This window comes from Hevea brasiliensis, chromosome 2 (genome assembly GCF_030052815.1).
Source record: "Hevea brasiliensis isolate MT/VB/25A 57/8 chromosome 2, ASM3005281v1, whole genome shotgun sequence".
Taxonomy (NCBI): domain Eukaryota; kingdom Viridiplantae; phylum Streptophyta; class Magnoliopsida; order Malpighiales; family Euphorbiaceae; genus Hevea; species Hevea brasiliensis.
The window spans coordinates 97,984,404-98,008,327 of NC_079494.1; the positions used below are offsets into that span (position 1 = coordinate 97,984,404).

At 32.8% G+C, this 23,924-nt stretch overlaps 2 protein-coding genes across 2 annotated transcripts; both read left to right on the plus strand.

The window, feature by feature from the left end:
* The first annotated feature begins 1,693 nt into the window (after positions 1–1,693).
* Positions 1,694–16,357, plus strand: LOC110636733 (poly(ADP-ribose) glycohydrolase 1). Its single transcript, XM_021786557.2, has 11 exons — positions 1,694–2,048; positions 2,517–2,714; positions 3,373–3,476; positions 11,626–11,830; positions 11,995–12,099; positions 12,257–12,375; positions 12,699–12,842; positions 13,796–13,942; positions 14,990–15,149; positions 15,434–15,496; positions 16,017–16,357. Exons 1-11 carry the CDS (start codon positions 1,758–1,760, stop codon positions 16,149–16,151), a joined length of 1,671 nt encoding a protein of 556 aa, XP_021642249.2. The 5' UTR covers positions 1,694–1,757; the 3' UTR covers positions 16,152–16,357.
* Positions 16,358–17,420: 1,063 nt separating this feature from the next.
* On the plus strand, positions 17,421–20,264 carry LOC110636731 (thioredoxin-like fold domain-containing protein MRL7L, chloroplastic). Its single transcript, XM_021786554.2, has 6 exons — positions 17,421–17,582; positions 18,261–18,436; positions 18,536–19,089; positions 19,495–19,576; positions 19,661–19,772; positions 19,894–20,264. Exons 2-6 carry the CDS (start codon positions 18,263–18,265, stop codon positions 20,055–20,057), a joined length of 1,086 nt encoding a protein of 361 aa, XP_021642246.2. The 5' UTR covers positions 17,421–17,582; positions 18,261–18,262; the 3' UTR covers positions 20,058–20,264.
* Positions 20,265–23,924: the final 3,660 nt, after the last annotated feature.

Sequence of the window (23,924 nt, forward strand, 5' to 3'; positions counted from 1 at the left end):
TTTTCTTTAAAAATCACTTATTCTTTTTTATTAGAAAAATATTTTTATTAATATTTTTTTATATTCTAAATGTTAAAAAATACAAAAAAATATTTTTCAGAAATCCTTTTTTTTTAAATAAATGAAGCCTAAGATTCAATTTCGTGTATAAAGTAGTCTTCCAATCCATTTTTAAAGCTTTGTTGAGTGCCTAAATCAACAAATCCATAATAATAAAATGCAAATCAACAATTCCAATTTACATTTCACTCAATGAAATCAATCAATTCTTGTCAATATTGTACATATCAAAAGCTTCATTCAACTACTTGTGCCTATTATAGCTCTACATTATTCCATCTATGTTGCCATCCATTTTATGGCACTGGATGAAGTTGACAAACTTGTTGAAGTCAATGTCGGCCTTTATTAAAGAGTTGGGAGGTGACAAGATTGAAGATACCTTTTGCAAAATTTGCAGTCGAACCACTAACGAGTGTAGACATAGAAGAAGCCCTTGAAAAAGAAGGTGACAATGGGATGTGCTTAGAGCTTTGCCACCATTGGGATAGACAAAAACGAAGGTAGGAGATGTGGGTTCTGAGACGAGATGAAGAGGGGGATTATGGGCTGCGAGTCTGAGAAACTTATGGCCTTTAGGCGAGACAAAAGGGAAAGTAGAAAGGGGGTGGAGGATTGAGTCGCAAGAACAAGGGTATGAGCAAATGTGTGCCACGAGGAGAGAGGGTCTAGGGGAGGGGGGACAGGGATGGCTAATTATACAATAAAATTGGAGCACTTAAAATAGTATTCCCTTTTACTTTTTTCATGTTAATCAAAAGTAAGATCTATCATTTTGTCTAAAGGGAGTATACACTCCAAGATCATACAATAACTTCTTGACAGGGACAGTGAGAGATAAAGGGCGGTGGTGTGAAGGAAGGGGACATAAATGAGAGGGAGAGGACAACTAAGAATGCAGAGTAACGAACAATTATAGAACTTTGAGAATGCAGAGTAATTCATCCTAGGCCTTTGATTGGTTTCTTAATTTTGCAATGAAAATGAAAAGAATTTAAATATAAAAAAAGAAAAGAAAAGAAGTATATTTTTATTATTTTATTTGAAGAAGTGAATAAAAAAAAATAAGTTTTTAAATTTATTTTTAATAGGCAATTGGACAAAAATTTTTTTAAATTTCTAATTTTATCCAAATATTTAAATTTTAATTTTAGTATTTATATATTTGGCATTTGATGTAATTACATCTAATTTTTAAAATCAACTGATATTGTAATTTTATTTTTTGATATCTAATGTGATATTTCTTTAAAATTTTGATTTTAATATCATATGGTGCAATTATATTCAAGTTTTAAAATCAACGGTTGAGATTATAATTATACTCAAGATTGAATTGTTAGAATAAAATTATAAATAAACAAAAAAATTTAATATTTTTTTTATCTAATTAATCTGTCTAATATTATATTCTCATCATATTGATTTTATTATTTATATGATGCTAAGGTTATACAAATAACTTTAACCTCCATAATTTTTTTACCTTCCTCATTTCTCATCTTTTTACTCCAAAGTTCAAATTGATGAAAATTTTTTTAGGGTTAGAAAAAAAATAAAAAAAATAATTTCAACTATTTTTTTTTTCTCTAATTACTATTATGGGAAAAATAATATATGCATATTTTTTCTTTTCCAACCCCTCAAAACAAAGCGTAAAAAAATTGAACGACGGCAAACTACAACCGGGAAGGGAAATGGCAAGCTCCTCTTGTGAAGTAGCGGCAATTACAGAGGGAGTGGAGAGTAGAGAAGACCTAAAGTCGATGCTACCATTCTTGCCTCTTGTAATTCGATCGTCAAGCCTGGTCTGGCCGTCACGAGTTGTGGAGGTGCTCAAGGCAATCTCTAAAGGACCAGATTACAGCAATATTAACTCTGGAGAATCACTATTCACAGCCATTTCCGATATCAGAAATTCTCTGTATCTCTCTGCTGAACCTCTCGCTCCTTTTGCCCAAGATGGTTATTCCCTCTTCTTTGATGAGGTAACAACTGAGTTTTCTTTTCTGGGTTTATGAGTTTTTTTTGCCTCTCCAAGTGGAGTGTGTTGTTAAATTGGGCTGTGAAGTAAAGATTGAAAGCGCAAACTTAGTGAGAAGTTATTCTATCAATTGGGTTTTCTCTTTTTCCTTTTCTGTTTTATGAATTTTATCAATTCTATAAAGATTGGGTTGCTGAATTCGGGCTTACAAGCAATTCGAGGAAACCCGTTACTTGTAGTAGCTCGAAAGTGCTTTGATACAACTTTTCTTTTTTAAAGTTGATATGTGGCAATTGAAAGGAAAAAACTGTTAAGGGTAAATCAAGGAAGTTTAGATAAATGAATGAAACAATGATTTATGTCTATACTAATGTCTATTGATTATTTTAATGTCCATAACATGCTGGAGCAATGAAGAAGACTTATTAGCAATGAGACTGAATGATGAGGATTTCTTCTTTTTTTTCCCCAGCTGATGTCCAGAGCTGAGTCTACGAAATGGTTTGGAGAGATTCTCCCAGCGATGGCTAATTTGCTCTTGAGGATGCCATCGCTGCTAGAGTCTCACTATGAAAATGCAGATAAATTGCTTGATGGAGTTAAAACTGGTGTCAAAACTGGTCTCCGCGTGTTGGGTCCTCAAGTAGCTGGCATAGTGTTCCTCAGCCAGGTATCCTGATTTACTTGTTAGTTAGTTGTTCTGTTTCTATATTATTTATGAAAAGTTGTATTTCATGGTTCTTTGCAAGTTTGATTTTATAGAAACTGAAAATTCATTGGCGGAGAAGTGAACTAACATTGATGACATGCTGGCACTGAAGAATGATGTCTTTATGTAACTGAAATGATATGAATGGTGTCTGCAATGCAATTATTATTCCGCTCCTCCATTTGAATTTCTTTCATCCAAAGAAACATATAACCGACCCCAACTAGTTTAGGATTAAGGCTTAATTATTGTTGTTGTTGTATTCTAATCTACGAGTAGCTGACTTTGGCTGTATCATTGACATTTTAGCCATGTAATTTTATTTGGTGCCATGAAACTAAGGTTAAGGAAAAATTATTTTCCTTTTCTTACCAAGGTAATACATAATGAAAATGCCAAACCAAAATTTCTCATCTATCTGAATACAGTTTCTTCTAAATTCATAAAATTAAGATCTTCAAATGAAAATTTCCCCTTTCAAATCTTTCATTTGTTTTTATAAGTTGTGATATATACATCTATATTGCAAGTGTATTCTGGAATTATGATCTTTCTTTCTTCACTTGGAATATGTCTTCTTCATGATATGGTTTTTGATAGTGTAAATGTTGATTTTCAGGAATTGATTAGTGCTCTTCTAGCATGCGCTTTCTTTTGTTTGTTTCCGGTCACTAATAGAGGTGCAAAACATCTTCCAACAATCAATCTCGATCATTTGTTTGAGTATGTTACCTTCTGCTTTATTTTAATTTCTTGTTTTAGTATGTGACCTCCAACTTTGTTTTAAACTCCTGAGCTGTCAAGCATTGTGTAAATTATAATAAATTATAGGTTGCAAGTACTGAACTAGGGAAGAAAAATAGAGGAGATAAGGAAGCAGAATCCTGGATATTGAATACCATTAATTTAAAATTGTTTTTCATCATATGATGGGTGGAATTTCATAAAGAGTCACAATTTCATTATTGTATTTGCAAATGCAACTTTTTACTGACCATAGCAAGTTTATGTGAAGATCAGATGAATTGTAATGCTACTATGTTTTATATGGAGCTCATTTTTTTTTATGAATATTGAACAATTATAGCTAAGAAAGAATAATTTTATATAAAGTTCTAAAAATTTCTGGAAATACTGTTTGTTTCTTGGCATCTCTTCTCCATATTTTTATTTCGTGAGTGCAGTTTGGAGACAGTTTTGTCTAGGGTCTGCAAAATCACAAATGCTTAGAAAAGAGCTGGGATTACATAGGCTGTACTGATTTTTAATCAATAAAGCACAGTTCAAGTAGCCTGTGTGTTTGGGGATACAATCTGCATCAGATAATAGTTTTAAGCTTCACTCAGTTTTACTATAATTATTTTGGTTTTGTATGATGCAAAATTATATTAAGAAAAAGAAATGAGAAGTGTACAAAAAGAGGATAAGAAATCCTATTGGAAGAAAGAGTGTTTTATAATTTATACTAATGAAGCTATTTGATCCCATTGCATGTCAGTTGAATCAATTCCCTAAACAAGCAAAATCTCTTCTAGAATGAATTTCCTAACTAATGATGTCTTTACTTTCTTTCTAAATCGAAAACTGCTAAAGCTTACTCAACAGAATGTCTTCTGAAATAAACTTTTTATCTAAAGTTCACCAACAATATTAAAAAGCGTTCCAGGTGTTGCATACTGCATGGCAATCCAAAACAAAATGCTTTCGGATTTTACTACTTTGTAAATGTGAAAAATACATATCATGGGATAATGCTTTGGCATTTTATGGTTTATTTTATGATCTACGTCTTGGGAATGCAACTTCTTTCAAAATCATTTCCAAGGTGGTATTTTATGGGATCAATGCACTTGGTTTTTGTGCCATTTTCTAAGAAATAGAATTTCAATGCATTTGATTCATATACATTTTTCTTGGAGAATTACTATAACTTGTGCTTCAGACCACTTGTACGAAGCAATTAGTTGGGGGAATCGGTAAATTTGAAACAAACAATCACGATAGAGAAATGTCAATGCCAATTTCAATCATTATTAGTCAGAGTCTCATTAGTCCTCCTGGATCAACAGATAGATCTTTTTACACTGACAATATTCGAATGGATGTGGAATTGCATAATTCACCAAATTTGATAATGGCTATGAATCTCGCACGAGCCTATGAGAAGCGGCAAGAGTTGGCGTGTCCTATAAATTGTAAGTGGGGTTCACCATGAAAGCTAACCAAAGAACCACCCCATCGCTAGCTCGCACTAGCACCAAAAACATAGTAGTAATACCAACTACAAGGACCAACAATGTGGGTAGCGTCTCTACCTCTTTTGTGAAACGGCTTAGTCGGACAGAAATGAATGTTGAGCCAAGGGGTTGTGTGACAATTGTGATGAACCTTATTCCTTTGGGCATCATTACAAAAAGTTATTTTGGTTAGAGGTTGTTGATCCTGGAGAAGATGCCAATGACTTGGATTAACATGAAATAGGAGAACCCAAAATTTCCTTGCATGCAATAATGGGCACACAGCATGGTCGCACTATGCAATCGAAAACCATTATTAAGTATCGTCCGTTATGGGTGTTGGTCGATTCAGGAAGCACACATAATTCTGTGAGTTCCACAGTAGAGCAATGGCTTGGCCTTTCTACTTAACCTCAAACAGGAATGAGCGTCTTTGTTGCTAATGGAGATAAAATCCACAGTGAGGGAATATGCAAAAGATAGTAAATTTTAATGTTGATCATGATTGTTTTATTGCTGATTTCTTTATTATTCCTTTGGATGGATTTGACATTATTTTAGGTGTGCAATGACTTACAACATTGGGACCAATTTTATGGGATTTTACTTCACTCACCATTAGTTTTGGGTTAGAAAGCAAACCAATTATTCTCCAAGGGTTGCCAATAATCCATCGAGGAACCACAGGTGCAATTGATAAAAGGAAAGAAGGACCTTTGCCACATGTTGGATCAGTGATTGGAAGAATTCAATGATTTGTTCGAGGAACCAACAGGTCTACCACCACTTAGGACCGGCAATCATCGAATTTGTTTGCAACTAGGCTCGGTTCTGGTAGTGGTTCGGCCATATCGCTATCCACACCTTCAAAAATATGGAATAGAGAAGCAATGTGAACAATGCTCAAACAAGGTATTATCCGCCCTGGTAGATCCCCTTTTCTTCATCGGTTTTATTGGTTTGCAAGCAAGACAGTACATGGTGATTTTATGTGGATTATAAGGAACTTAATGCTCGCACAGTCAAAGATAAATTTCCAATTCCGGTGGTGGACAAGTTGCTAGATGAACTCCATGGGGCAACTTATTTCTCTAAATTGGACCTTTGCTCTAGCTACCATCGAGAAAACTGCCTTCAGGACCTATCATGGTCATTTTGAGTTTTTGGTAATGCCTTTTGGGCTAACCAATGTGCCATCTACATTTTAAGCTCTTATGAATGAAGTATTCTGTAAACACTTGCGTTAATTTTTTTCTTTTTTTTTTTAATGATATTTTAATTTATAGCAAAACATGGGAAGATCATTTGAGGCACATTAGAATGGTTTTCGATTTGCTATGAGCTCATCATATTTCTTTAAAAAAATCCAAGTGTTCCTTTTGGGAGAAGCAGGTAGCATATTTGGGACACATTATTTCCACTCTAGGTATGTCAGCATATGCAAGTAAAATTCAAGTTGTTACTGCATGGCCAATGCCAAAATCAATAACAGCTTTTAGTGGGTTTTTAGGCTTGGTAGGCTACTACTGCAAGTTTATTAAAAATTATGGTCAGATTGCAGCTCCATTGACAAGCATGCTCAAACAAAACTCCTTTCATTGAACTGAATTTGCTATGACAACTTTACTGAGTTAAAACAAGCTTTTGCTGTTGTGCCAGTGCTACAACTTCCTAATTTTAATATTGAATTTGTAGTAGAATGCGATGTCATAGGAGGTGTTATTAGGGCAACTCTCCAACAAAATGAGCATCCCTTTGCTTACTTTAGCAGGAAATTGGTTGAACGATACTTTGAACTACTAGCATATGAAAGGGAATTAATTGGGTTAGCGAAAGCGGCGTAGCATTGGTGACCTTACTTGTGGGGGGCGCGCCTTTCTTATTTGCACCAATAACTATAGCCTAAAATACCTTTTGGAACAGCGGCTCACAACTTCCCCTTAACAACATTGGATAAGTAAACTTATGGTTTTCGGTTTTAGAGTGGAATATAAGGCAGGCCACTTAAACACAGCTATAAATGCTTTTTCCCGCCGATGTGAAGAAAAGAACTTATTGTGTGCCATCTCTCAGCCCCAAATATTGTTGTTTGATGCTATAAGGGAAGAAATTGTAGGGTCTAATGTTTTGCAAGAAATGGTAATGAAGGTGGAGCACGGGAATATGGATGTTGCTTGGTTCGTCCATGATGGTCTTCTTCTCTACAACGATTGAATTTATTTGCTTCCATCCTTTCCCTTGATATCTTCAGTTATTTCAGGTATTGATGACAGTGCACGTGAAGGTGTTCATAAAACATTACAACGAGTGTGCAATGATTTTTATTGGCAAGGCATGAAACATTAGTCCAAGAATATGTGGCGGCCTGTCTAGTTTGTCAATGGAATAAAGATGAGCACTTGCACCTAGGAAGATTACTACAACCATTGGCCATCCCTACAATTATGAGTTGATATTTCTATGGACTTCATCGATGGACTGCCAAAATCTTGGGGAAAATCTATTTTATTTATACTAAAAATGTAAAAAAGTTAAATCTATTAACAATAGTTTAAAAAAAATATTAAAAAAAATATATTACTCAATAGACAAATTAAGATTAAAAATTCTAGCTATAGTATATCTTTATTGGATGGGATCATGAGAATGAGATTTTAAACCACAATGATGGTACATTGATGATTGTGTTACGTTGATGCAAAGTTGTGGAATAATGGTGTTAAAATTGACAAAGTTGAAAAATAATAGTGTCACAAATGATAAAGTTGAAGGGCAATGGTGTTACAAGTAGTATAGTTAAAAGATAGTTTTATTACACGTGGCATAAGAGAAGATAGAGAAATGCTGACTAAGCACTAAGTTGGATTTGTCTAGGTTAGTGTTTAACCGGGAAACCCGTGATTGGAGGTTTACTGTGTAAAATTTAAAAGTTAAGGAGTTTTATGTTATAATTTTAGGTTGAGGGAGTGTAGTGTTACAATATCATAAGTTCAGGGACAGTTGTTGAAATTTATCTAATATTTTTCATGGGTTGTTGCTCAAAGAATTTAAAGTGTAGCACCTATTACCCCTTGACTTTGCTGCCGCTAGAGAATGCATGTGTGCTTCTCTTGCCTAGCAAGATCCTAAATTCCTCACTTAATAGGGGCACTTGGGAGGTCTTGGTTCAATGGTTTGGCATGCCTCAGTCTGATAAAAATTGGAAAACTGTTCCTCATTTTCGAGAAGCTTATCCGGATTTCAAGCTTAAGGACAAGCTCTTTCTCCTGGAGTGGAGTAATGTTCGAAATGTCTTTGTAGGCCAAGCCTATGAGAGACATGGATCACCAAATATGGAAGTCAATAGCAATAAGGAGGGTAATAGCTAGTTTCATCAACACGAGGAATGCTAGAGGTAAAAGCTTACTTGCAGCGTGTTTCCTAATTAAGAAGTTTTATTTTAGTAGTCTTCTTATTTAATAAAACATCTTGATTGTATATTCCTATTTAGAGGATAAGAAATTATTGTTGTAAGGGAGCATATCATGAATAAAATCAAGAAAAATTATAATCACAAATTTCTTAAGGATTTTAAGCTCCCTTAAACAAACTCTATAGTTAATTCACCATAGGTTCCTCATGTCGGGGTAGAAACAATAACAATGGGAACATTCTTTGTTTGTTCGGAGGATTTTCTTGCTCAACTACCTGTGATGCAATCCTACACTAGAGTCCTTAACACCCCACAACTTATAGCAAGTTCTTAGTGTTTCTTTTATTAAGTGTAGCTAATGAAGCAAATATAGTTTAGCATTTTGTAAGAGAGTAAGCAAATGAAAATGAATTGGAATAAGGAACAATACTAGAAAGGCTAAAAATTGAAAATATCCAAGAACTTTTAAAATTTTGATTCTTTGACATGGTCTCTAACAAAAATAAAAAGAGTTATGGTATTTGTTAGAATACTAGCTATATGTGTGAATGTTGAGCAGTGTGTGTATGAATACTGTGATTATGATTGAGTCGATTATGTGCTACAATGATGTGATTGACTGTATTACCTAATTAATGTACTCTTCAAGATGTATATAAATCCTAGAGCATTCATTCCCTTTCTCTTCCCTTTATTGTTCTTCTTCTCCATTTTTACACGGTATCAGAGCCAGTTCTTGACCTTCATCCCCTTTTTTTTTATTGTTTTTTTTTCTAGGTTTTGCAAAATAGAAAAATGGGGCCCAATCACTTTTAGTCTCCATTCCATTCACCACATAGTTGCGAAACCTTTACCTAATGACCGCTTGTGTCTAGGCAACTCTATTGGTGCTTGTCCAGCCACTAAGGTGACCTAGAAGTCGAGATCCAACCGAATCGGAATTTTGACCCAATTAGAACTAGATTTTTTTTGAGCCCAATAAAGCCCCTCTAAGCCTTCCCTAGTTGCTACCTGTTGTATCTCTTTCATCAAAACTCACCTTCGACGTCTTAGTTACGAGATACGACTAGGTTGGATCAAGGATTTGCCAAACATCATTGCTTCTGTATCTCCTTTTCCTAGGTAAATTATATAGATTGAACCTCAACTTAGGAGTATTTAATGGTAAAGTATTTAAATTTCAATTTATAATACAAAACTCCTTAATCTTTAATTTGAAATAATATAAAATCTCCTGTTTTAGTTGCCAGTTTCTTTTTGCTGATGTGATACTTGTGAGATTAAAGATTATATTCTCTTTGTTAATTTGCCACAAAAAAAAAAAAAATTGTTTTCTATCTACTCACATCCTTGACAATTCAAATTGCACATATCGGCACTTCAGTAACCCAAAACATATTTACTTGAAGCTATCAATTCATGAAAATATAAAATTTCAATTTGATAAATACCATGTTGTTATAAATAACTCATAAATCAGTTACTGAAGGTCATAAAGGGATTTATGTTATTTAAATTAAATATCAGGGGATTTTGTATTACAAATTGAAGTTTAAGTATGTTACTGGTACATACCCTTAAGTTGAGGTATCATACGTATAATTTACCCCCTTTTTCTTCACTTTTCTTTGTCGAAACCAACACCAATCTTTTCACCAACGTCAGGCAACTCTAGCTACTGAAGAACCACATATTGGTCCTTTTGGTTCTTGGCTATCTTACGTTGTGTCTCTACTGCCTCAAAACACTAGAGCTAGTCTTAGCTCCAATGGCTCATTTTATGGCTGGTAGATGTTCCTAACATTTCCCAGGAGTTTTCATTTTTTGGGCCTTGGTTAGTTTGTTATTGGACTTGCTAGTCCAATTTATTTCTCTTTGCGGTTAAAAAAAAAAAAAAAAGCTGATAAGGCAAACTGCTTGTGTCATTTTGCCCATCACTTATCTCATTTTGACACCTTTGACTAGAGTTGACTATGAACAATGCTTAAATATCAATATACAAAACAAAAGCACTCATTTCTTGTCTTTGTTGCGCAATAAGGTAAACTCTTTTCTTGTGTAAACCAACGTGGATTGTGGATCCTTTATTCCGGTGCTTATGATTATATCTCTGGTAACATATATATATATATATATATATATATATATATATATATTACCCTTGTTCGTTCTTCCACTCTTTCTAATGTCACTTTAGCCACTGGCATATTAAACTATAAACATGTGGATGCCCCATGGATTCAAATGTTAATCATATTCTTGGATAGGAGTCACTCAAAGACCTTGATAGATATTAACGATTGGTTGGTAGGTTTAATTGTTCCACAATCACACAACTAGATATTTCCTTTGTTATATGTGTGGTTAGTCAGCTTTTCCAAGTCCTATGCAATAGTCACTGGGATACAATAATCTAAATTCTTAGGTATATCAAGGAGCTCCAGGATAAGACCTATTAATATGAAGATAGGGGTCACAAATTGGTTATTAGGTATTTCGATGTAAACTGGGCAAGTTTTCCCTTAGATGGACTATGTATTTTAGGGTACTGTGTCTTAGTTGGGGGGAATCTAATATCCTGGAAGAGTACAAAGCAAGATATGATAGCTAGATCAAGTGTAGAAGTAGAATACCAAGTTATGGCCTTAGCAAATTGTGAGTTTATTTGGTTGAAGTAGCTTCTTCAAGAGTTGAGATGTGGTGATGTCAAACAAATGAAGTCGATATGTGATAATCAAGTTGCATTGCATATCGCCTCAAATCCATTTTCCCATAAGAGGACAAAATATGTTGAGGTAAATTGTCTCTTTATCTAGCAAAAGATTGAATAAGGATATATTGCTACTAGCTTTGTCAAGTCAAATGACTAGGATATCTTCAGTAAATTCCTCAAAGGTTTTTGGATTGATTACGTTTGTAGCAAGTTGGATGCATAAGATACATATGCTCCAGCTTGAGGGGAAATGTTAGAATGGTAGCTATATGTGTGAATGCTAAGTTTTGTATGTGTGTGTGATTGTATTACCTAATTAATGTATTCTTCAAACTGTATGTAAACTCCAAAGTTTGAGGGAATACTCAAACAATTCATTCCCTTTCTAGTTTCTTTTTGATCATTAATTTCTCCAATGTATTGAAGTGTCTAATTTTAATATTCTTTGTTTTTGAGAATTTTTCTCTTAATGTGGAAAATTAATTCAATAAAAAATTTATTGCTTTTCAGGAATCTATATGAAAGCTATAGCAAAAATCAGGAAAACAAAATAATGTGCATTGTACACTATTTTGAAAGGATATGTTCATGTGCACCTGTGGGCTTTGTCTCATTTGAGAGAAAGGTTCTTCCTTTGGAACAAATTCCTACATGTATTTCTTATCCTGACGCTGATTTTTGGAGCAAATCTGTGGCACCCCTTTGCTCTTTTGAGGTAATGTAACAAATGGATTGGTTTATTAATTAGTTAGTTTACTTTAAAAAATAAATAATTCATCTAAAATAACCAATCTAATTTTTTATTTGAATTCTTGAGTTATGGATGATTTCTTCTTCAATGATTTGTTTAACTCTTGTCCCGTCACTTACCTTTTGTAGGTTCACAATTCAGGCTTCATAGAAGATCAATCCAATGGAGCTCTTGAAGTGGATTTTGCTAACAAGTACCTTGGCGGTGGTGCTCTCCATAGGGGCTGTGTACAGGTATGCTTAGATATGGAATCCTCTATTTAGGCGTGTCTTCTTATTGTAAATGCTTTTCTACTTTGGTTTTGCTGAATGCCAAGAGGGCCATCATGTTTCTGAAATCTTGTTAAGTTGTATCTTTAAGATATTTTGTTGTAATTATCATCTTTTGTAGGAAGAGATCCGTTTCATGATCAATCCTGAATTAATTGCTGGCATGCTTTTCTTGCCTCACATGGAAGACAATGAAGCCATAGAAATTGTTGGTGCAGAAAGATTCTCTAATTACACTGGGTGAGTATTACCCAGTGATTAAAATCTATACTTGAGATTTATCATCAGTCGCTCTATCTACTTTATATGCAGTCAGTCGTGAGTTTATCTATATATTTTGTCTGTTCGCCCTGCTGATTTAAGAGTTACTGGTCAATAATAACTGGTTTACATGATTTGGCCCTTCTGAAACTCTCAGCTGTTCCCTATCCTTAATCACTATTACATAATGAAATTTTCTTTCATATGTTCCAAATTTTCAATATAATGCATAAATAATGTTCTTAATAATGGCATATGTTGCAATCCATCTCTTACCATATTACCCTCATTGAGTGATGTAGGTATGCCTCTTCATTTCGCTTTTCTGGTGATCATGTGGACAGAAGGAACGTTGATAGTTTTGGAAGGCATAAAACTAGGATTGTTGCCATAGATGCATTAAGCAATCCAGGGATGAGACAGTACAAAATTAACTACCTCCTTCGGTATGTAAAATCTTATTTCTCAGTGCAATCAACTTCACATATATAATTCTTCAAGATTAATTTTTTTTTCTCCTTTTATTATTAGAAGGTTTGGATACAAAAGGCTTTGCAATCATTTGGAAAATTGCTACCCGTTTTCTTGTTTTCTAATTTTTGATGTTGCAATTTTTCCTAGTAAAGTTGGTTTAATAGGCATGAGAAGTGACCCAAAAAGCTTAAGGTGTTGTATAAGTTTGTGTTAAAGTGGGCTCCGAATGCTCTAAAATCTGAATTTGTATGTATAGCCGGGTTGGTAATTAGTAACATAGTTAGCATACCTTTAGGTTTCTGTTCACTCTATGTCTTCAGACGTTTGTCATGCTTTGTGTACTGGCTTCCATGTAACCTCCTATTTGTTGATTGTTGGATAATTCTCTTTCTTCTGTGCAATATTTACTGGAGGAGCTTGGTTCCTGGGGTAAGGTGACTTGTCTTTTTGTTGTAATGGTAAAAAATTTTGCTTGTCATACCCAAATAATTACAGCATAGCTTCCATATGGCTCTTTCATTCTTGTCTAATACTTTTGGTTTATGCAAGGTAAGTTTCTGTATCACAAAGAATGATGAGTAAAAACATCAAGAAAAAGTGTTCAGATTTTAACACAGAATGAATGGATGAAACTATATGAAAAAAGGATTTTTATTTTTTTCCTCCTTGATTGGGCTTGTGAACAAGTTCGTACTCCCCAAAATGTATATTGGGGTGGAACTAGAAATATAGCTTAACTTGTCCACAAACCTGATTGATTTATTCACTGCCTTTCTTGTAATGCTTGTTTGTTTGTTATCTTGTAATATCATCACACAATAAAGGTTTAGGTTCAATCTAATTACAAATTTATGCTTAATCTTGCAAGTCATCTGTAGATCATAATGTTTAATTGTTTTGTTAAACTCTTGTTTGGTTTTGACAGGGAGATCAATAAGGCATTTTGTGGCTTTTCTGATCTATCCAAATATGATCATTACAAAAGATTATTTCAGAACAGTGGTCCTCAAGGAGCAGATTCTGAAGAACATTATAAATATGGGAATGTTTTATCCATGAATAACTTTCTGGTGTGAGTTTTTTATGACTTCCTTTATAGTTCTTTTCATTATTTTTACTTACTGCCCTCCATATATGAGCAAAGTTCTTAGACCTAGCTTGCCCTTTGAACTAGCAAAGGCAAGGGGGTCATGGCTAAGATGTTTAACAGGGTTAAACCGGAATTAATTGAACTGTATTTAATATAATTTAAAATGCAAAAAATTAGTAATTGTTTATTAAAAATACAAGTGAATCAAAATTTATTAAAATTAATTAATACATTGTGAAAATTTGTAAGTGAATAATTTAAATAACTCCAGTCAAATATCAATATACTAGATTTTCTTTTAACAAATAACCTACAATTTTTTATTAAAATTTGAAATTGTAAGATAATAATGCTGTACAATTGAAAAAATAGTTAAAGAAAGTGTTAATAGTAAATTTATTTATATTAATAAAAAATAATAAAATTAGATTAACTTTGACATATTTTTATGGATGATAATTTAGTGAATTCAATTTTTAATGTTAAAAAAAAAATAAATTAAATTAGAGAATAATTAAATTAAATTAAATTATATTTAAACTCTTAAATATTATTTTTGAATAGAAGTGGCACATCCCATTGTGTACATCAAATGATCAAGGTGCTGAAATTGTTCTAGCACCTAGGTTTGATGTGGCAGCTTCTGAAATTGTCATGTCGTCCTTCAGTGAACTGCATACCCTTGAACCAGGATTGGGTCGACTGGTTCATAATTCTTTTCTGAAATATAAATATATATATATATATATATATATTTTTTTTTTTTTTTCTCAAAGACTGCTTCATAATTCATATGGGTGAAAGGTGGGTTTGATCCAAAATGGGACTTATATGTAAAGCAGAGCAGTCATTTGTCAGTTACCCATTGGTGATCTGACTGGATGATGTGTTAATATATAATTTTCTGTTTAGAATGATGAATAACTTTTGTGTGTACCTTTGGTGATACATTGTCGTCTTCCTTTAGTTCCCTTTATTATTATTAGTGTTCTTGTTCTTTGCAATATTTAAGTGAAGATTGAAATGTAGGAGGGGTAGTAACGATCTCATTGAGGATTCTGGCGAGAAGAGCACTTGGTGTCTAGACCATAAAGATAAAATTGGAATTGCAACAGGGAATTGGGGCTGTGGTGCTTTTGGAGGAGATCCTGAACTAAAGACCATAATTCAGTGGCTTGCAGCTTCTCAGGTAATTTATTCGAGGACTTGGCCATTGAAACTAAGTAAAAATGTTGCAATAACAATTCCTTGGTTTCTTAGAAGGTATGCTTTACCAAACCCAATCATTAGTTTTGTGATTTTCCATGTGCAAACATTTGCATGAGAGACCAAACTGTTTTCTAGGCTATAATGTTCATTGCTGAAATGAAATTCATTAATATCCGTACCTCTGTTAAAAGAACAGACTTCTTGCTTATTTCTTGTTTTAGTTTGATACTGCACTTTCCATGAACCTGAATGCATTTCTTTCAGGCATTAAGACCTTCCATTTTCTACTACACCTTTGGCATTGAGGCGCTGAGTAACCTGGATCAGGTAATTGCATTATTCTTTCCACGGTGAAAACTTTTTGGTGGATAATAGATTTGTAATTCCAAGCAATGCATCTTTGGCAGGCTAAAGAGTATAAGAGCTAACAGGTGTGGTGGCTACTCATTCTGACTTGAAAAATTTTCCTGGATGTTGGCCATCACAATACACTGCTTTCTTTGAGCTAGTTTGTGATTGAGGTTCAAATATTTTTCTTTGGAAAACCACAATCCTATTGGAAAAAGCGGTTTAATATTGTCATTTAGCTGTTTTAGAGTTCTTATAACTAAAAAATGCTATATTTAATTTAAAAACAAATATTAATAGCTGCTAATTAACATATTCAAAGAGGCGTTTTTCTCTAATTTTTTTTTTTAAAAGAAAGGTGATGCTTTTCTTGAAAGCAACTTAAGCAATTGCACTACATATACCTTGGTGGTTTATAAGCCATTGATTGTTCTGACCATCTGTTAAATTTATGTTTCTTGCTACAACACCATCAATTTCATTTGACAATTTGGGACAGGTAAGCCAATGGATTCAGTCACATGAATGGACAGTTGGAGATCTGTGGAATATGTTGGTGGAGTACTCATCTAAGAGATTTAACAGAGAAACTAACGTAGGCTTCTTTACATGGCTGCTTCCATCGCTTTGCTGAGACATAAAGAATTCTTGTATAGTTTTCCTTTTGATTGTGTTGGTAGACCATTTATTCTTTCTTGCTGATAGCTGCATGTGCAAGGCACCTGTGTAGCTTTGACAACTTAAAAAGCATATGTTTATTGTAGTCTAATTGTTTTTTCATGTAAATTATTGTGAAATTTTAGAAGTTTATATAATAAAAATAAGAATAGTTTGTGTGCATCATCAATGGAATATGTAGTTGGTATATTTATATGATTGAGATTAAAAGTTAATTTAATAAAATAAAACATAGTTAATAATATTCATAAAATAATTTTCCCAAAAAATTTAAAAAAAAAAGTTCATGAAAGCCTTTTATTAACTATCATAATAAAAGGCCTGTAAAATTAAACAACTTAAGCCCATTTGCTTAGCTAATAATAACAACAGTTCAGTGCATTTAATAATTTTATGCAGTATATGGATATCTGTTTTTTAAAATAATGTAATTATTAATATTTTAAAATTAATAAGTATATTTATTTTAAGTCATGAAACCATTATTTATTTTATTTATTTAAAACAATTAATTTCTAAACATCTAAGAGTCATTTTTTTTTTCATTTTAAAAGTATTTCATTACTAAAAAATATCTCAAAAAAAATTTTTTGGCAGTAAATCAAACAAATAAATTTAATAAATACATGAAATTTCACTTTACACCAGAAAATTTATTAAAAATTATTTATTAAAAATTATTTTGTTATATATATATATATTTTAAATTATTATTATTTTTTTAAACTTAAAATGGCAATTGGCACAACGCCCAGGTTATCCACTAGTTATATCTCCAGACCTAGTCAATTAGATAAACATAAAAGGGAGTGAGAAATTTATAATTTGGTCTCTAATTTTTATTTTATATTATATTTTAATTATTAAATTTTAAAAATTAATTATTTAATTTTATTTTATATTATATTTTAATATTTTTAAATTTTAATAAATAAATTATTTAACTTTTTCAATTTTAATATATAAAATAATTTAATTCTTATAATTTTTATGTTTATAATAATTTTATTTATTAATAAAAATTAAATTATTTTATATTTTAAAATTATAAAAATTAAAATATGATATAGTGTAATATTTAGGAGTAAATAATTAATTTTTAAAAGTTTATAATTGAAGTGTAATAAAATATAAAATTTAAGAATTAAATAATTAATTTTTTAAAATTTAGGTACTGTTGAGAAAAAACTCAGGGACCAAATTTCCAAAGGTACTTATCCTAATCCTATATCTGTTAACTGTGAAGTGGGCAATCTCTGCCCCGCTCTGCTCCTCTTCGGGTTGTAGCTACAAGCAAGGGTTTAGCCTTAGCAATTATTTCAAGAAATAGACACGCCAAGCATCACGTCATTCTGAGCTTCATTTCTGTCACAGCAAGAGCCAAGTGGTAAGCAATTCCTTCTTCGTATTCTTTGTCAAGTTTTGATTGATAGATAACTTCTCTGTTTAAGGTTATGCTGGAATTTCGTTTTCTGGGTGTAACCTCAATACCCTCTAATTAAAAGAAAGGAAAAGTGAAAGAACAGACTATCGACCATTACCAAATTCTATTAATTTTATTTGGGTTTATTCATTTTTCTAAAAAGTTTGAGGTTTTGGCTGAGTTGTGGAGTTTGTTGAATCTTTTGGGCTAAACATAAACTAAAAAGTTATCCTGAAAGTGATGGTATATGTGCAAATTGCTCTGTGATATAATTTTGAATGACTTTGTCTCAAAATTGTTTGGAAGAGTATAATGAAAGTTTCAATTGATATAAGACCCAAGTGAATTTAGAACTTGAAAAATCACGAAGTGTTATTCTTCCTTATGAGTTAAGCAGACTGCTCATCGACTGCATTTGGGTTTCAATTACATCAATGGGATTTTGACTAGCTGTTTTTCCTTTCCAGAAGTACCCCAAATTGAATTTTTGAAATTGAGCCTGAAAAATGATATAAATGACCTAATCTTTCACTGATGTGACTTGAAGTTTTCATCATTTGTAAGTAATTTTATCTTATCTACTGCATTTTAAATTTTGGTTGCTAGATTCTAATGTCATTTGCTTTGGAAAATTATTTGTAGAAATGGCACTGCAACATACATTAAGGTTTCAGAATTTATTTGCACCTATAAAAGAATACAAATTCAAAGGTTTTCTTTCAGCTGCTGGTATTACTTGTCATTCTGAAGCTAAAAGAACGAACACTGAGGTTTCTTCCTGTTGTTCTAGTCCAAATTTTTTGAGGGTTCCTTGTCAGGTGCATTCCTTGCCATCTGTCCTAAACAATTGAAGTGGCCCTGTGCAAAGTAATCCCTCTTTTTCATATAAAGAAAATTTCTTTTCTTAAATGATGCAGGGTGGTGAATTCAGAAGTAGGGGAGTAAGAGCTTCTCGAGCAGTGGAAACACTCAGGTCTGATGATGGAAAAAAAAAACGATGGGAAGAATCTTGTGACACTGATGAGGATGATGATGGTTCTTCTGCAAGAAAAGGCCAGGGGGATGACCCATATCTTATGGATTCTGAAGAGAGACGGGAATGGAGAAGGAAGATTAAAGAAGTAATCGATAGGTATCCTGATGTTGAGGAGCAGCTTGACCATGAAGAAAAGAAGCTAAAGATGCAGAAGCTCCTGGATGATTACCCCCTAGTTGTGGAGGAGGATGATCCAGATTGGCCTGAAGATGCTGATGGGTGGGGATTCAACTTGGGTCAGTTCTTCAACAAAATAACTATCAAGAATGTCAAGAAGGATGTTGATGATGAGAACTACGATAGTGAAAATGAAATAGTTTGGCAAGACGATAATTACATTCGTCCAATCAAAGACATCACTACGGCACAATGGGAGGAGACAGTGTTCAAAGACATCAGTCCTTTGATCGTACTTGTACATAATCGATATAAAAGGTTACTTTGCTTTGTTCTTTTTGGGTGACTTCAGCTTACTGAGGTTGAAAATATTGCATGTGATGTTAGAAGGAAAAAAATGAGTGGCTCGCTCAATTGAGTTTGTCCTTGATGGCTTGAGATAGTTGATGAAAGCGTCATTTAGATTTGCCTCTTTTTCGTACCTGGTTTTAGGAGCAGCACTTTAAATTTCCTAGTATTTCATGACGTCATGACCAGTTCATCTGGTTTTCACTTGGTGAACATGGTATGAAACTTTTAGCATGATGTATCTTGTGCGGAGCTTTGTTCTCTGCCTGCCAAGAAAACCTTAGAAATAATAAACACTTTCCTCATTTCATTCTTTGCTCCATCCAGAAATAAACTTGCTGCTAATTTTTCACCTAAACTTTATATTCTCACCAGACCAAGGGAAAATGAAAAGATTCAAGATGAACTGGAGAAGGCTGTGCACATCATATGGAACTGCGGGCTACCTTCACCAAGAGTAAGAAAAGCCTAGAAATCCCTTGTAAATTCCAGTCCTTAAAAGAGATAATTAGTTCAGATATTCTTTTTTGTCATATTTCAGTGTGTAGCAATTGATGCTGTTGTTGAGACTGATTTGGTCTCTGCTCTAAAAGTGTCCATCTTCCCAGAAATTATTTTCACTAAAGCTGGAAAGATCTTGCATCGTGAGAAAGGTAATTCTTTAATTTGAGAAATGATGTCTTATTTTTATTCCTTTTCTTTTTTTCCCCTCTGCTCAATGTGACTAAGTGGTTGGATTTCTTACCCCTCTCTCTGCCAATCTCTATGGTACAGCTATGCGAACTGCAGACGAGTTTTCAAAAATAATTGCGTACTTCTATTATGGAGCTGGCAAGCCACCTTGTTTGAATGGCATTGAAGATAGCCAGGAATTGATCCCATCCGTTTCCCTAGCAGATAAAAATGCTAAAATTATTGATGTACAGCCACTTCAATAGGAGTAAAAGTTTCCAAGATTAGTGATGTTCTTCCATGTGTTGTTCCTGTTATAAATGTAATCATTTAACTCCTGTGCAAGAGCCGTAAGATCATAAATATTTTGTTCTTCTTTTGTAAGATAAAGTGTGGAGCTATCTGCCATTAGGGTTTTGATTTGCCCAATTTCTCGAGTTCAGTACCTCAATCCTCTACAGTTTTTGTGTTTCTCATCTTCATATTTGGTCGTTTAAGTGCTTCTAATTCTCATGACTTAAAAGTAGCAATATCATCAATTGTTTATTGTTCTTCCTTCCTCTTTATAGTTCGATGGCGGTGTAGGGAACACGAAGTATGAGGCTCTGAATTGCCTAATGCCATGCTGCATAGTTAATATTAATGGGAAATACTTATATAGACCTGGTCAATCATGGACTTAAAGATACAAACATGTGGATTTCATTATTCATGTGTCTTAAGATTGGGTTCATTATTCATGTGTCTTAAGATTGGGTCTAAACAAGAATTTCTGAGTATTAACATGTCAGTGCATGACATGGCATGGTTCAGTAAGAGGTGTTAATGTATTCCTTGTGTTCTATGAACCCAATCCAGCCAAATTCTGATCCTGTTGATCCTGTTTCCAAATCAATGCTAAGTACAACTTTGTTTAACATGTAAGTACCAATTTGCAACTTATTAAAAAAATAAAGGACTAAAATTGTACAATTGGTCCTAGCAGACAAGGAGAGCAACGTCCAGTAGTGAGTTTTGACCTGAAACTATCTCTAGAGGCTCATTTTATTCCCACACATCGAATGGAAAAGAGCTTCACAATCATGAAACCGATCAGATAATCAGAAATGAAAGATATAATTCACATAGATGCATATAATTCTTGTGATATTATATGCATATGTTCTAAAAATGCTATTTTGCAGGCTGTTCCAGTCTTCCAGAAATCACTCATTGTAAACTCCGCAACAGCAGAAAGCTTTGTGATAATGGAAGCGGAAGGCGAAGAGCTGGAAAGTATTGGAGCCATCAAACTTGCACTCAGCTACTCCCACAGTTTTCTTATCCTTCTTCCCTCCCAGAACTGTCAGGCATTTTCCTGTGCTATGAGATACCCAGAACCGGAATCCTCTGTGGTTTAACTTCTTTGGTGGATTGATGGATTTCCAGTCAGCCTCTGCTAAGCTTTTCAGTGACTTCAGTGACCGAAGCCTTACCTTTCCATGCTCGTCTACGGTTAGATAGCTTTGCCCACCTGAGCATCTGTCCATGTAGTTTCTAAGCCTGTGATACATTGTCACAACATTGAGAAGTCTGTGTTATGCTAGTTGCAGGTATGATATTGTCTTATAAATAATGAAACAGGCTGCAATAATTACCTATGGTAGCCAGAAGCTGAACCAGAAGTAGATTTCCAGCCAAAGTAAGCATTATATTTTGCAGATGTGCCACCCTTGATATTTGGCACCGAGTAAACACCTCTATCATTTGCATCAACATAATCAGACTGCAAAGCACCAGCAATGAGGGTATCATCAAATGCAGTCATATGTGGATAGGCATCACTTGCAGGGCACTGATTTGTGTCACATTTAGAGCACTGGCTGCAAAGTTTTTCACTTTTCAGACCATCTATAACAGAGATATGAATGATCACCGCCAGGAGGAGGACAATCAGCACCAAGTATCTATTCATATTTGCAAGCTTCTTCAATGCCCTGTATTCTGCTGTCTCCATCCTGAGATTTGTATGGCTAATTATATACTGCCCTTTATTCTTGGATTTATCAACTAGCTTTATTTTTTAGTTTCTTACAAGTATTTTATTTGTTGATCCATTTGGCTGTGAACTATTGTATATATACATATAAAAGCAAGAAAAGTTGGCCTTTGTTCTTAGTGGATATTTTGTTGTGTTTCCTGATAATAACCTTGTGTTGTGTCTCTTTATGGTCTTTTTAGGCAATTTTCCAATGTTTTTTTTTTTTTCTTTAACATGATCACTATATATGCATTTTTTTTATACATTAAATCATGGTTTTGAAACTCAGACCAACCCGATCGATCGAATTGTAAAAATTGTGAACCAGTTCATTAAAAAGTTCGGTTCACTCTCAAAACTCGCATATCACAAAAATAAAAAAAAATTCAGCAAACTGTCTAGTAACCATTCAACGCATTGCAGGCTTAATGGGTCGAATGAGTTTTCATTATTATTTTTTCATTTAGCCAATTTAATCAAAATAACGTCGTTTTATTAAATCCTTACTTTCAAAAGACTAAAAAAATGTAGTTCAAGTGCTCAACCCTTTTGTTCTTTAATTTTTAAGCTGTTATTATGTTATAATGACTTATTTTAAATAGAATTTATATGGATAATTATGTTATATTTATTTTTTTAATTAAATATAATATAAAACTTGATTTATTGACATTTATATTAAATATAATGACTTGTCTTAAATTTATAACAATATTACATAGGATTTTATGCTGTGTTCCGGTTTGATTTCAGTTCAACTCCAATTGAACCTTGAATTTTTAACCCTCTATCTTTATCAATATTTAGACCGGGCTTAATTTGGAAACTATGCATTAATTTTCATCATGCAGATGAACATATATATACATATATATATAAGCATGTTATGTGGAAATTTTACTGCCAAATTGTTTATTGTTTGATTCCTTTTTTTTTTTTTTTATAACAAAAGAAATATAATGGTTATACAATCTATGTGAATCAACAGTAATCAAGAAACAAGTATCCAAATGGAGTCTACTTAGGGAGGATTCTAAGATTCATGGAAGACTATTTTAGGGTTAAGTATTCTGTCCATTGTCATGTGAGAATTGACAGTATTCATATGTGCGGCATTTTTAGCAAAAAGTTTAGAGGCAGGAAGGGTATCCCATCTCAATGTAAGGACAGCCTATAAAAGCACTAAAAATTTAGTGTAAAACTTACGTATCATCCACCTAAAAAAACCACTCAAAATGGGAAATATCAAGAATTGGTATATCTTTAACCCTGAGCCCATTCTTTGTGGCTATATACATATATATTTATATATATATAAGGTTATAGTGTATGAAATCAATTGAAATGAGAGGTGTTCATTTATAAATTTGAAGGTGATTATATATAATGGTTTGTTTTTATTAACAAAAGCTAAATGACTGAAAAAAAAAAATCAAATCTTTATGAGTTTTTCCAAAGTTAAATAATTTATTTTTAATTTTATCAATTTAGTTTCAAATTTTTACATTAGTTTTAATTTCAATAATTAGCTTAATTAAATAATTTAATTGATCAAAATAATTCAAATATTTACCAATATTATTAATATTAGTCAATCAATTTAATTTTTTTATTATTTTAGCAATTATTCTTAAATAAATCAAATGAAAGTATTATTTTACTCAATCAAATACTTATTAATTTGAAAGTTATGATTAAATTTATTTTGTTCATATATGTATTAATATTTTATGTTTAAATATTCAATTTTTTTTTTAATTTTTTCGGTCAGTAATTATCTATAAAAATAATATCTTAATCCCCACATTAGCTTTCTTATGACAAATTTCATGCAAATAAACTTATTAAAAAATAATAAGTCCAATAAATAATTAATTGTAAATAGTTAAAATTCAAACATTTAAATAGAAATTAGATAAAAGTTCGATTATTGTAAGTGTTTTTATTCATTTATGGATTTGACAAGCCAAAAAGACGGTTAGAAAGAGAGAGAGCCATGGCAAATTGCCATTAACTCTTTCCCAAAGAAGGCAATTACAATGTTTGGCTTGATAGATATTATCAAACTTGTTTGTATTTTACCTAAATGAATTTATAAAATCAAAGGTAATTA

Coding starts and splice junctions, on each gene's coding strand:
- LOC110636733 (XM_021786557.2), top strand. CDS start 1,758: ATGGCAAGCTCCTCTTGTGAAGTAGCGGCAATTACAGAGGGAGTGGAG. Junction 12,376..12,698: donor AGATTCTCTAATTACACTGG/GTGAGTATTACC, acceptor TGAGTGATGTAG/GTATGCCTCTTCATTTCGCT. Junction 15,150..15,433: donor AGTGGCTTGCAGCTTCTCAG/GTAATTTATTCG, acceptor CATTTCTTTCAG/GCATTAAGACCTTCCATTTT.
- LOC110636731 (XM_021786554.2), top strand. CDS start 18,263: ATGGCACTGCAACATACATTAAGGTTTCAGAATTTATTTGCACCTATA. Junction 19,090..19,494: donor GTACATAATCGATATAAAAG/GTTACTTTGCTT, acceptor TATTCTCACCAG/ACCAAGGGAAAATGAAAAGA. Junction 19,773..19,893: donor GATCTTGCATCGTGAGAAAG/GTAATTCTTTAA, acceptor TCTATGGTACAG/CTATGCGAACTGCAGACGAG.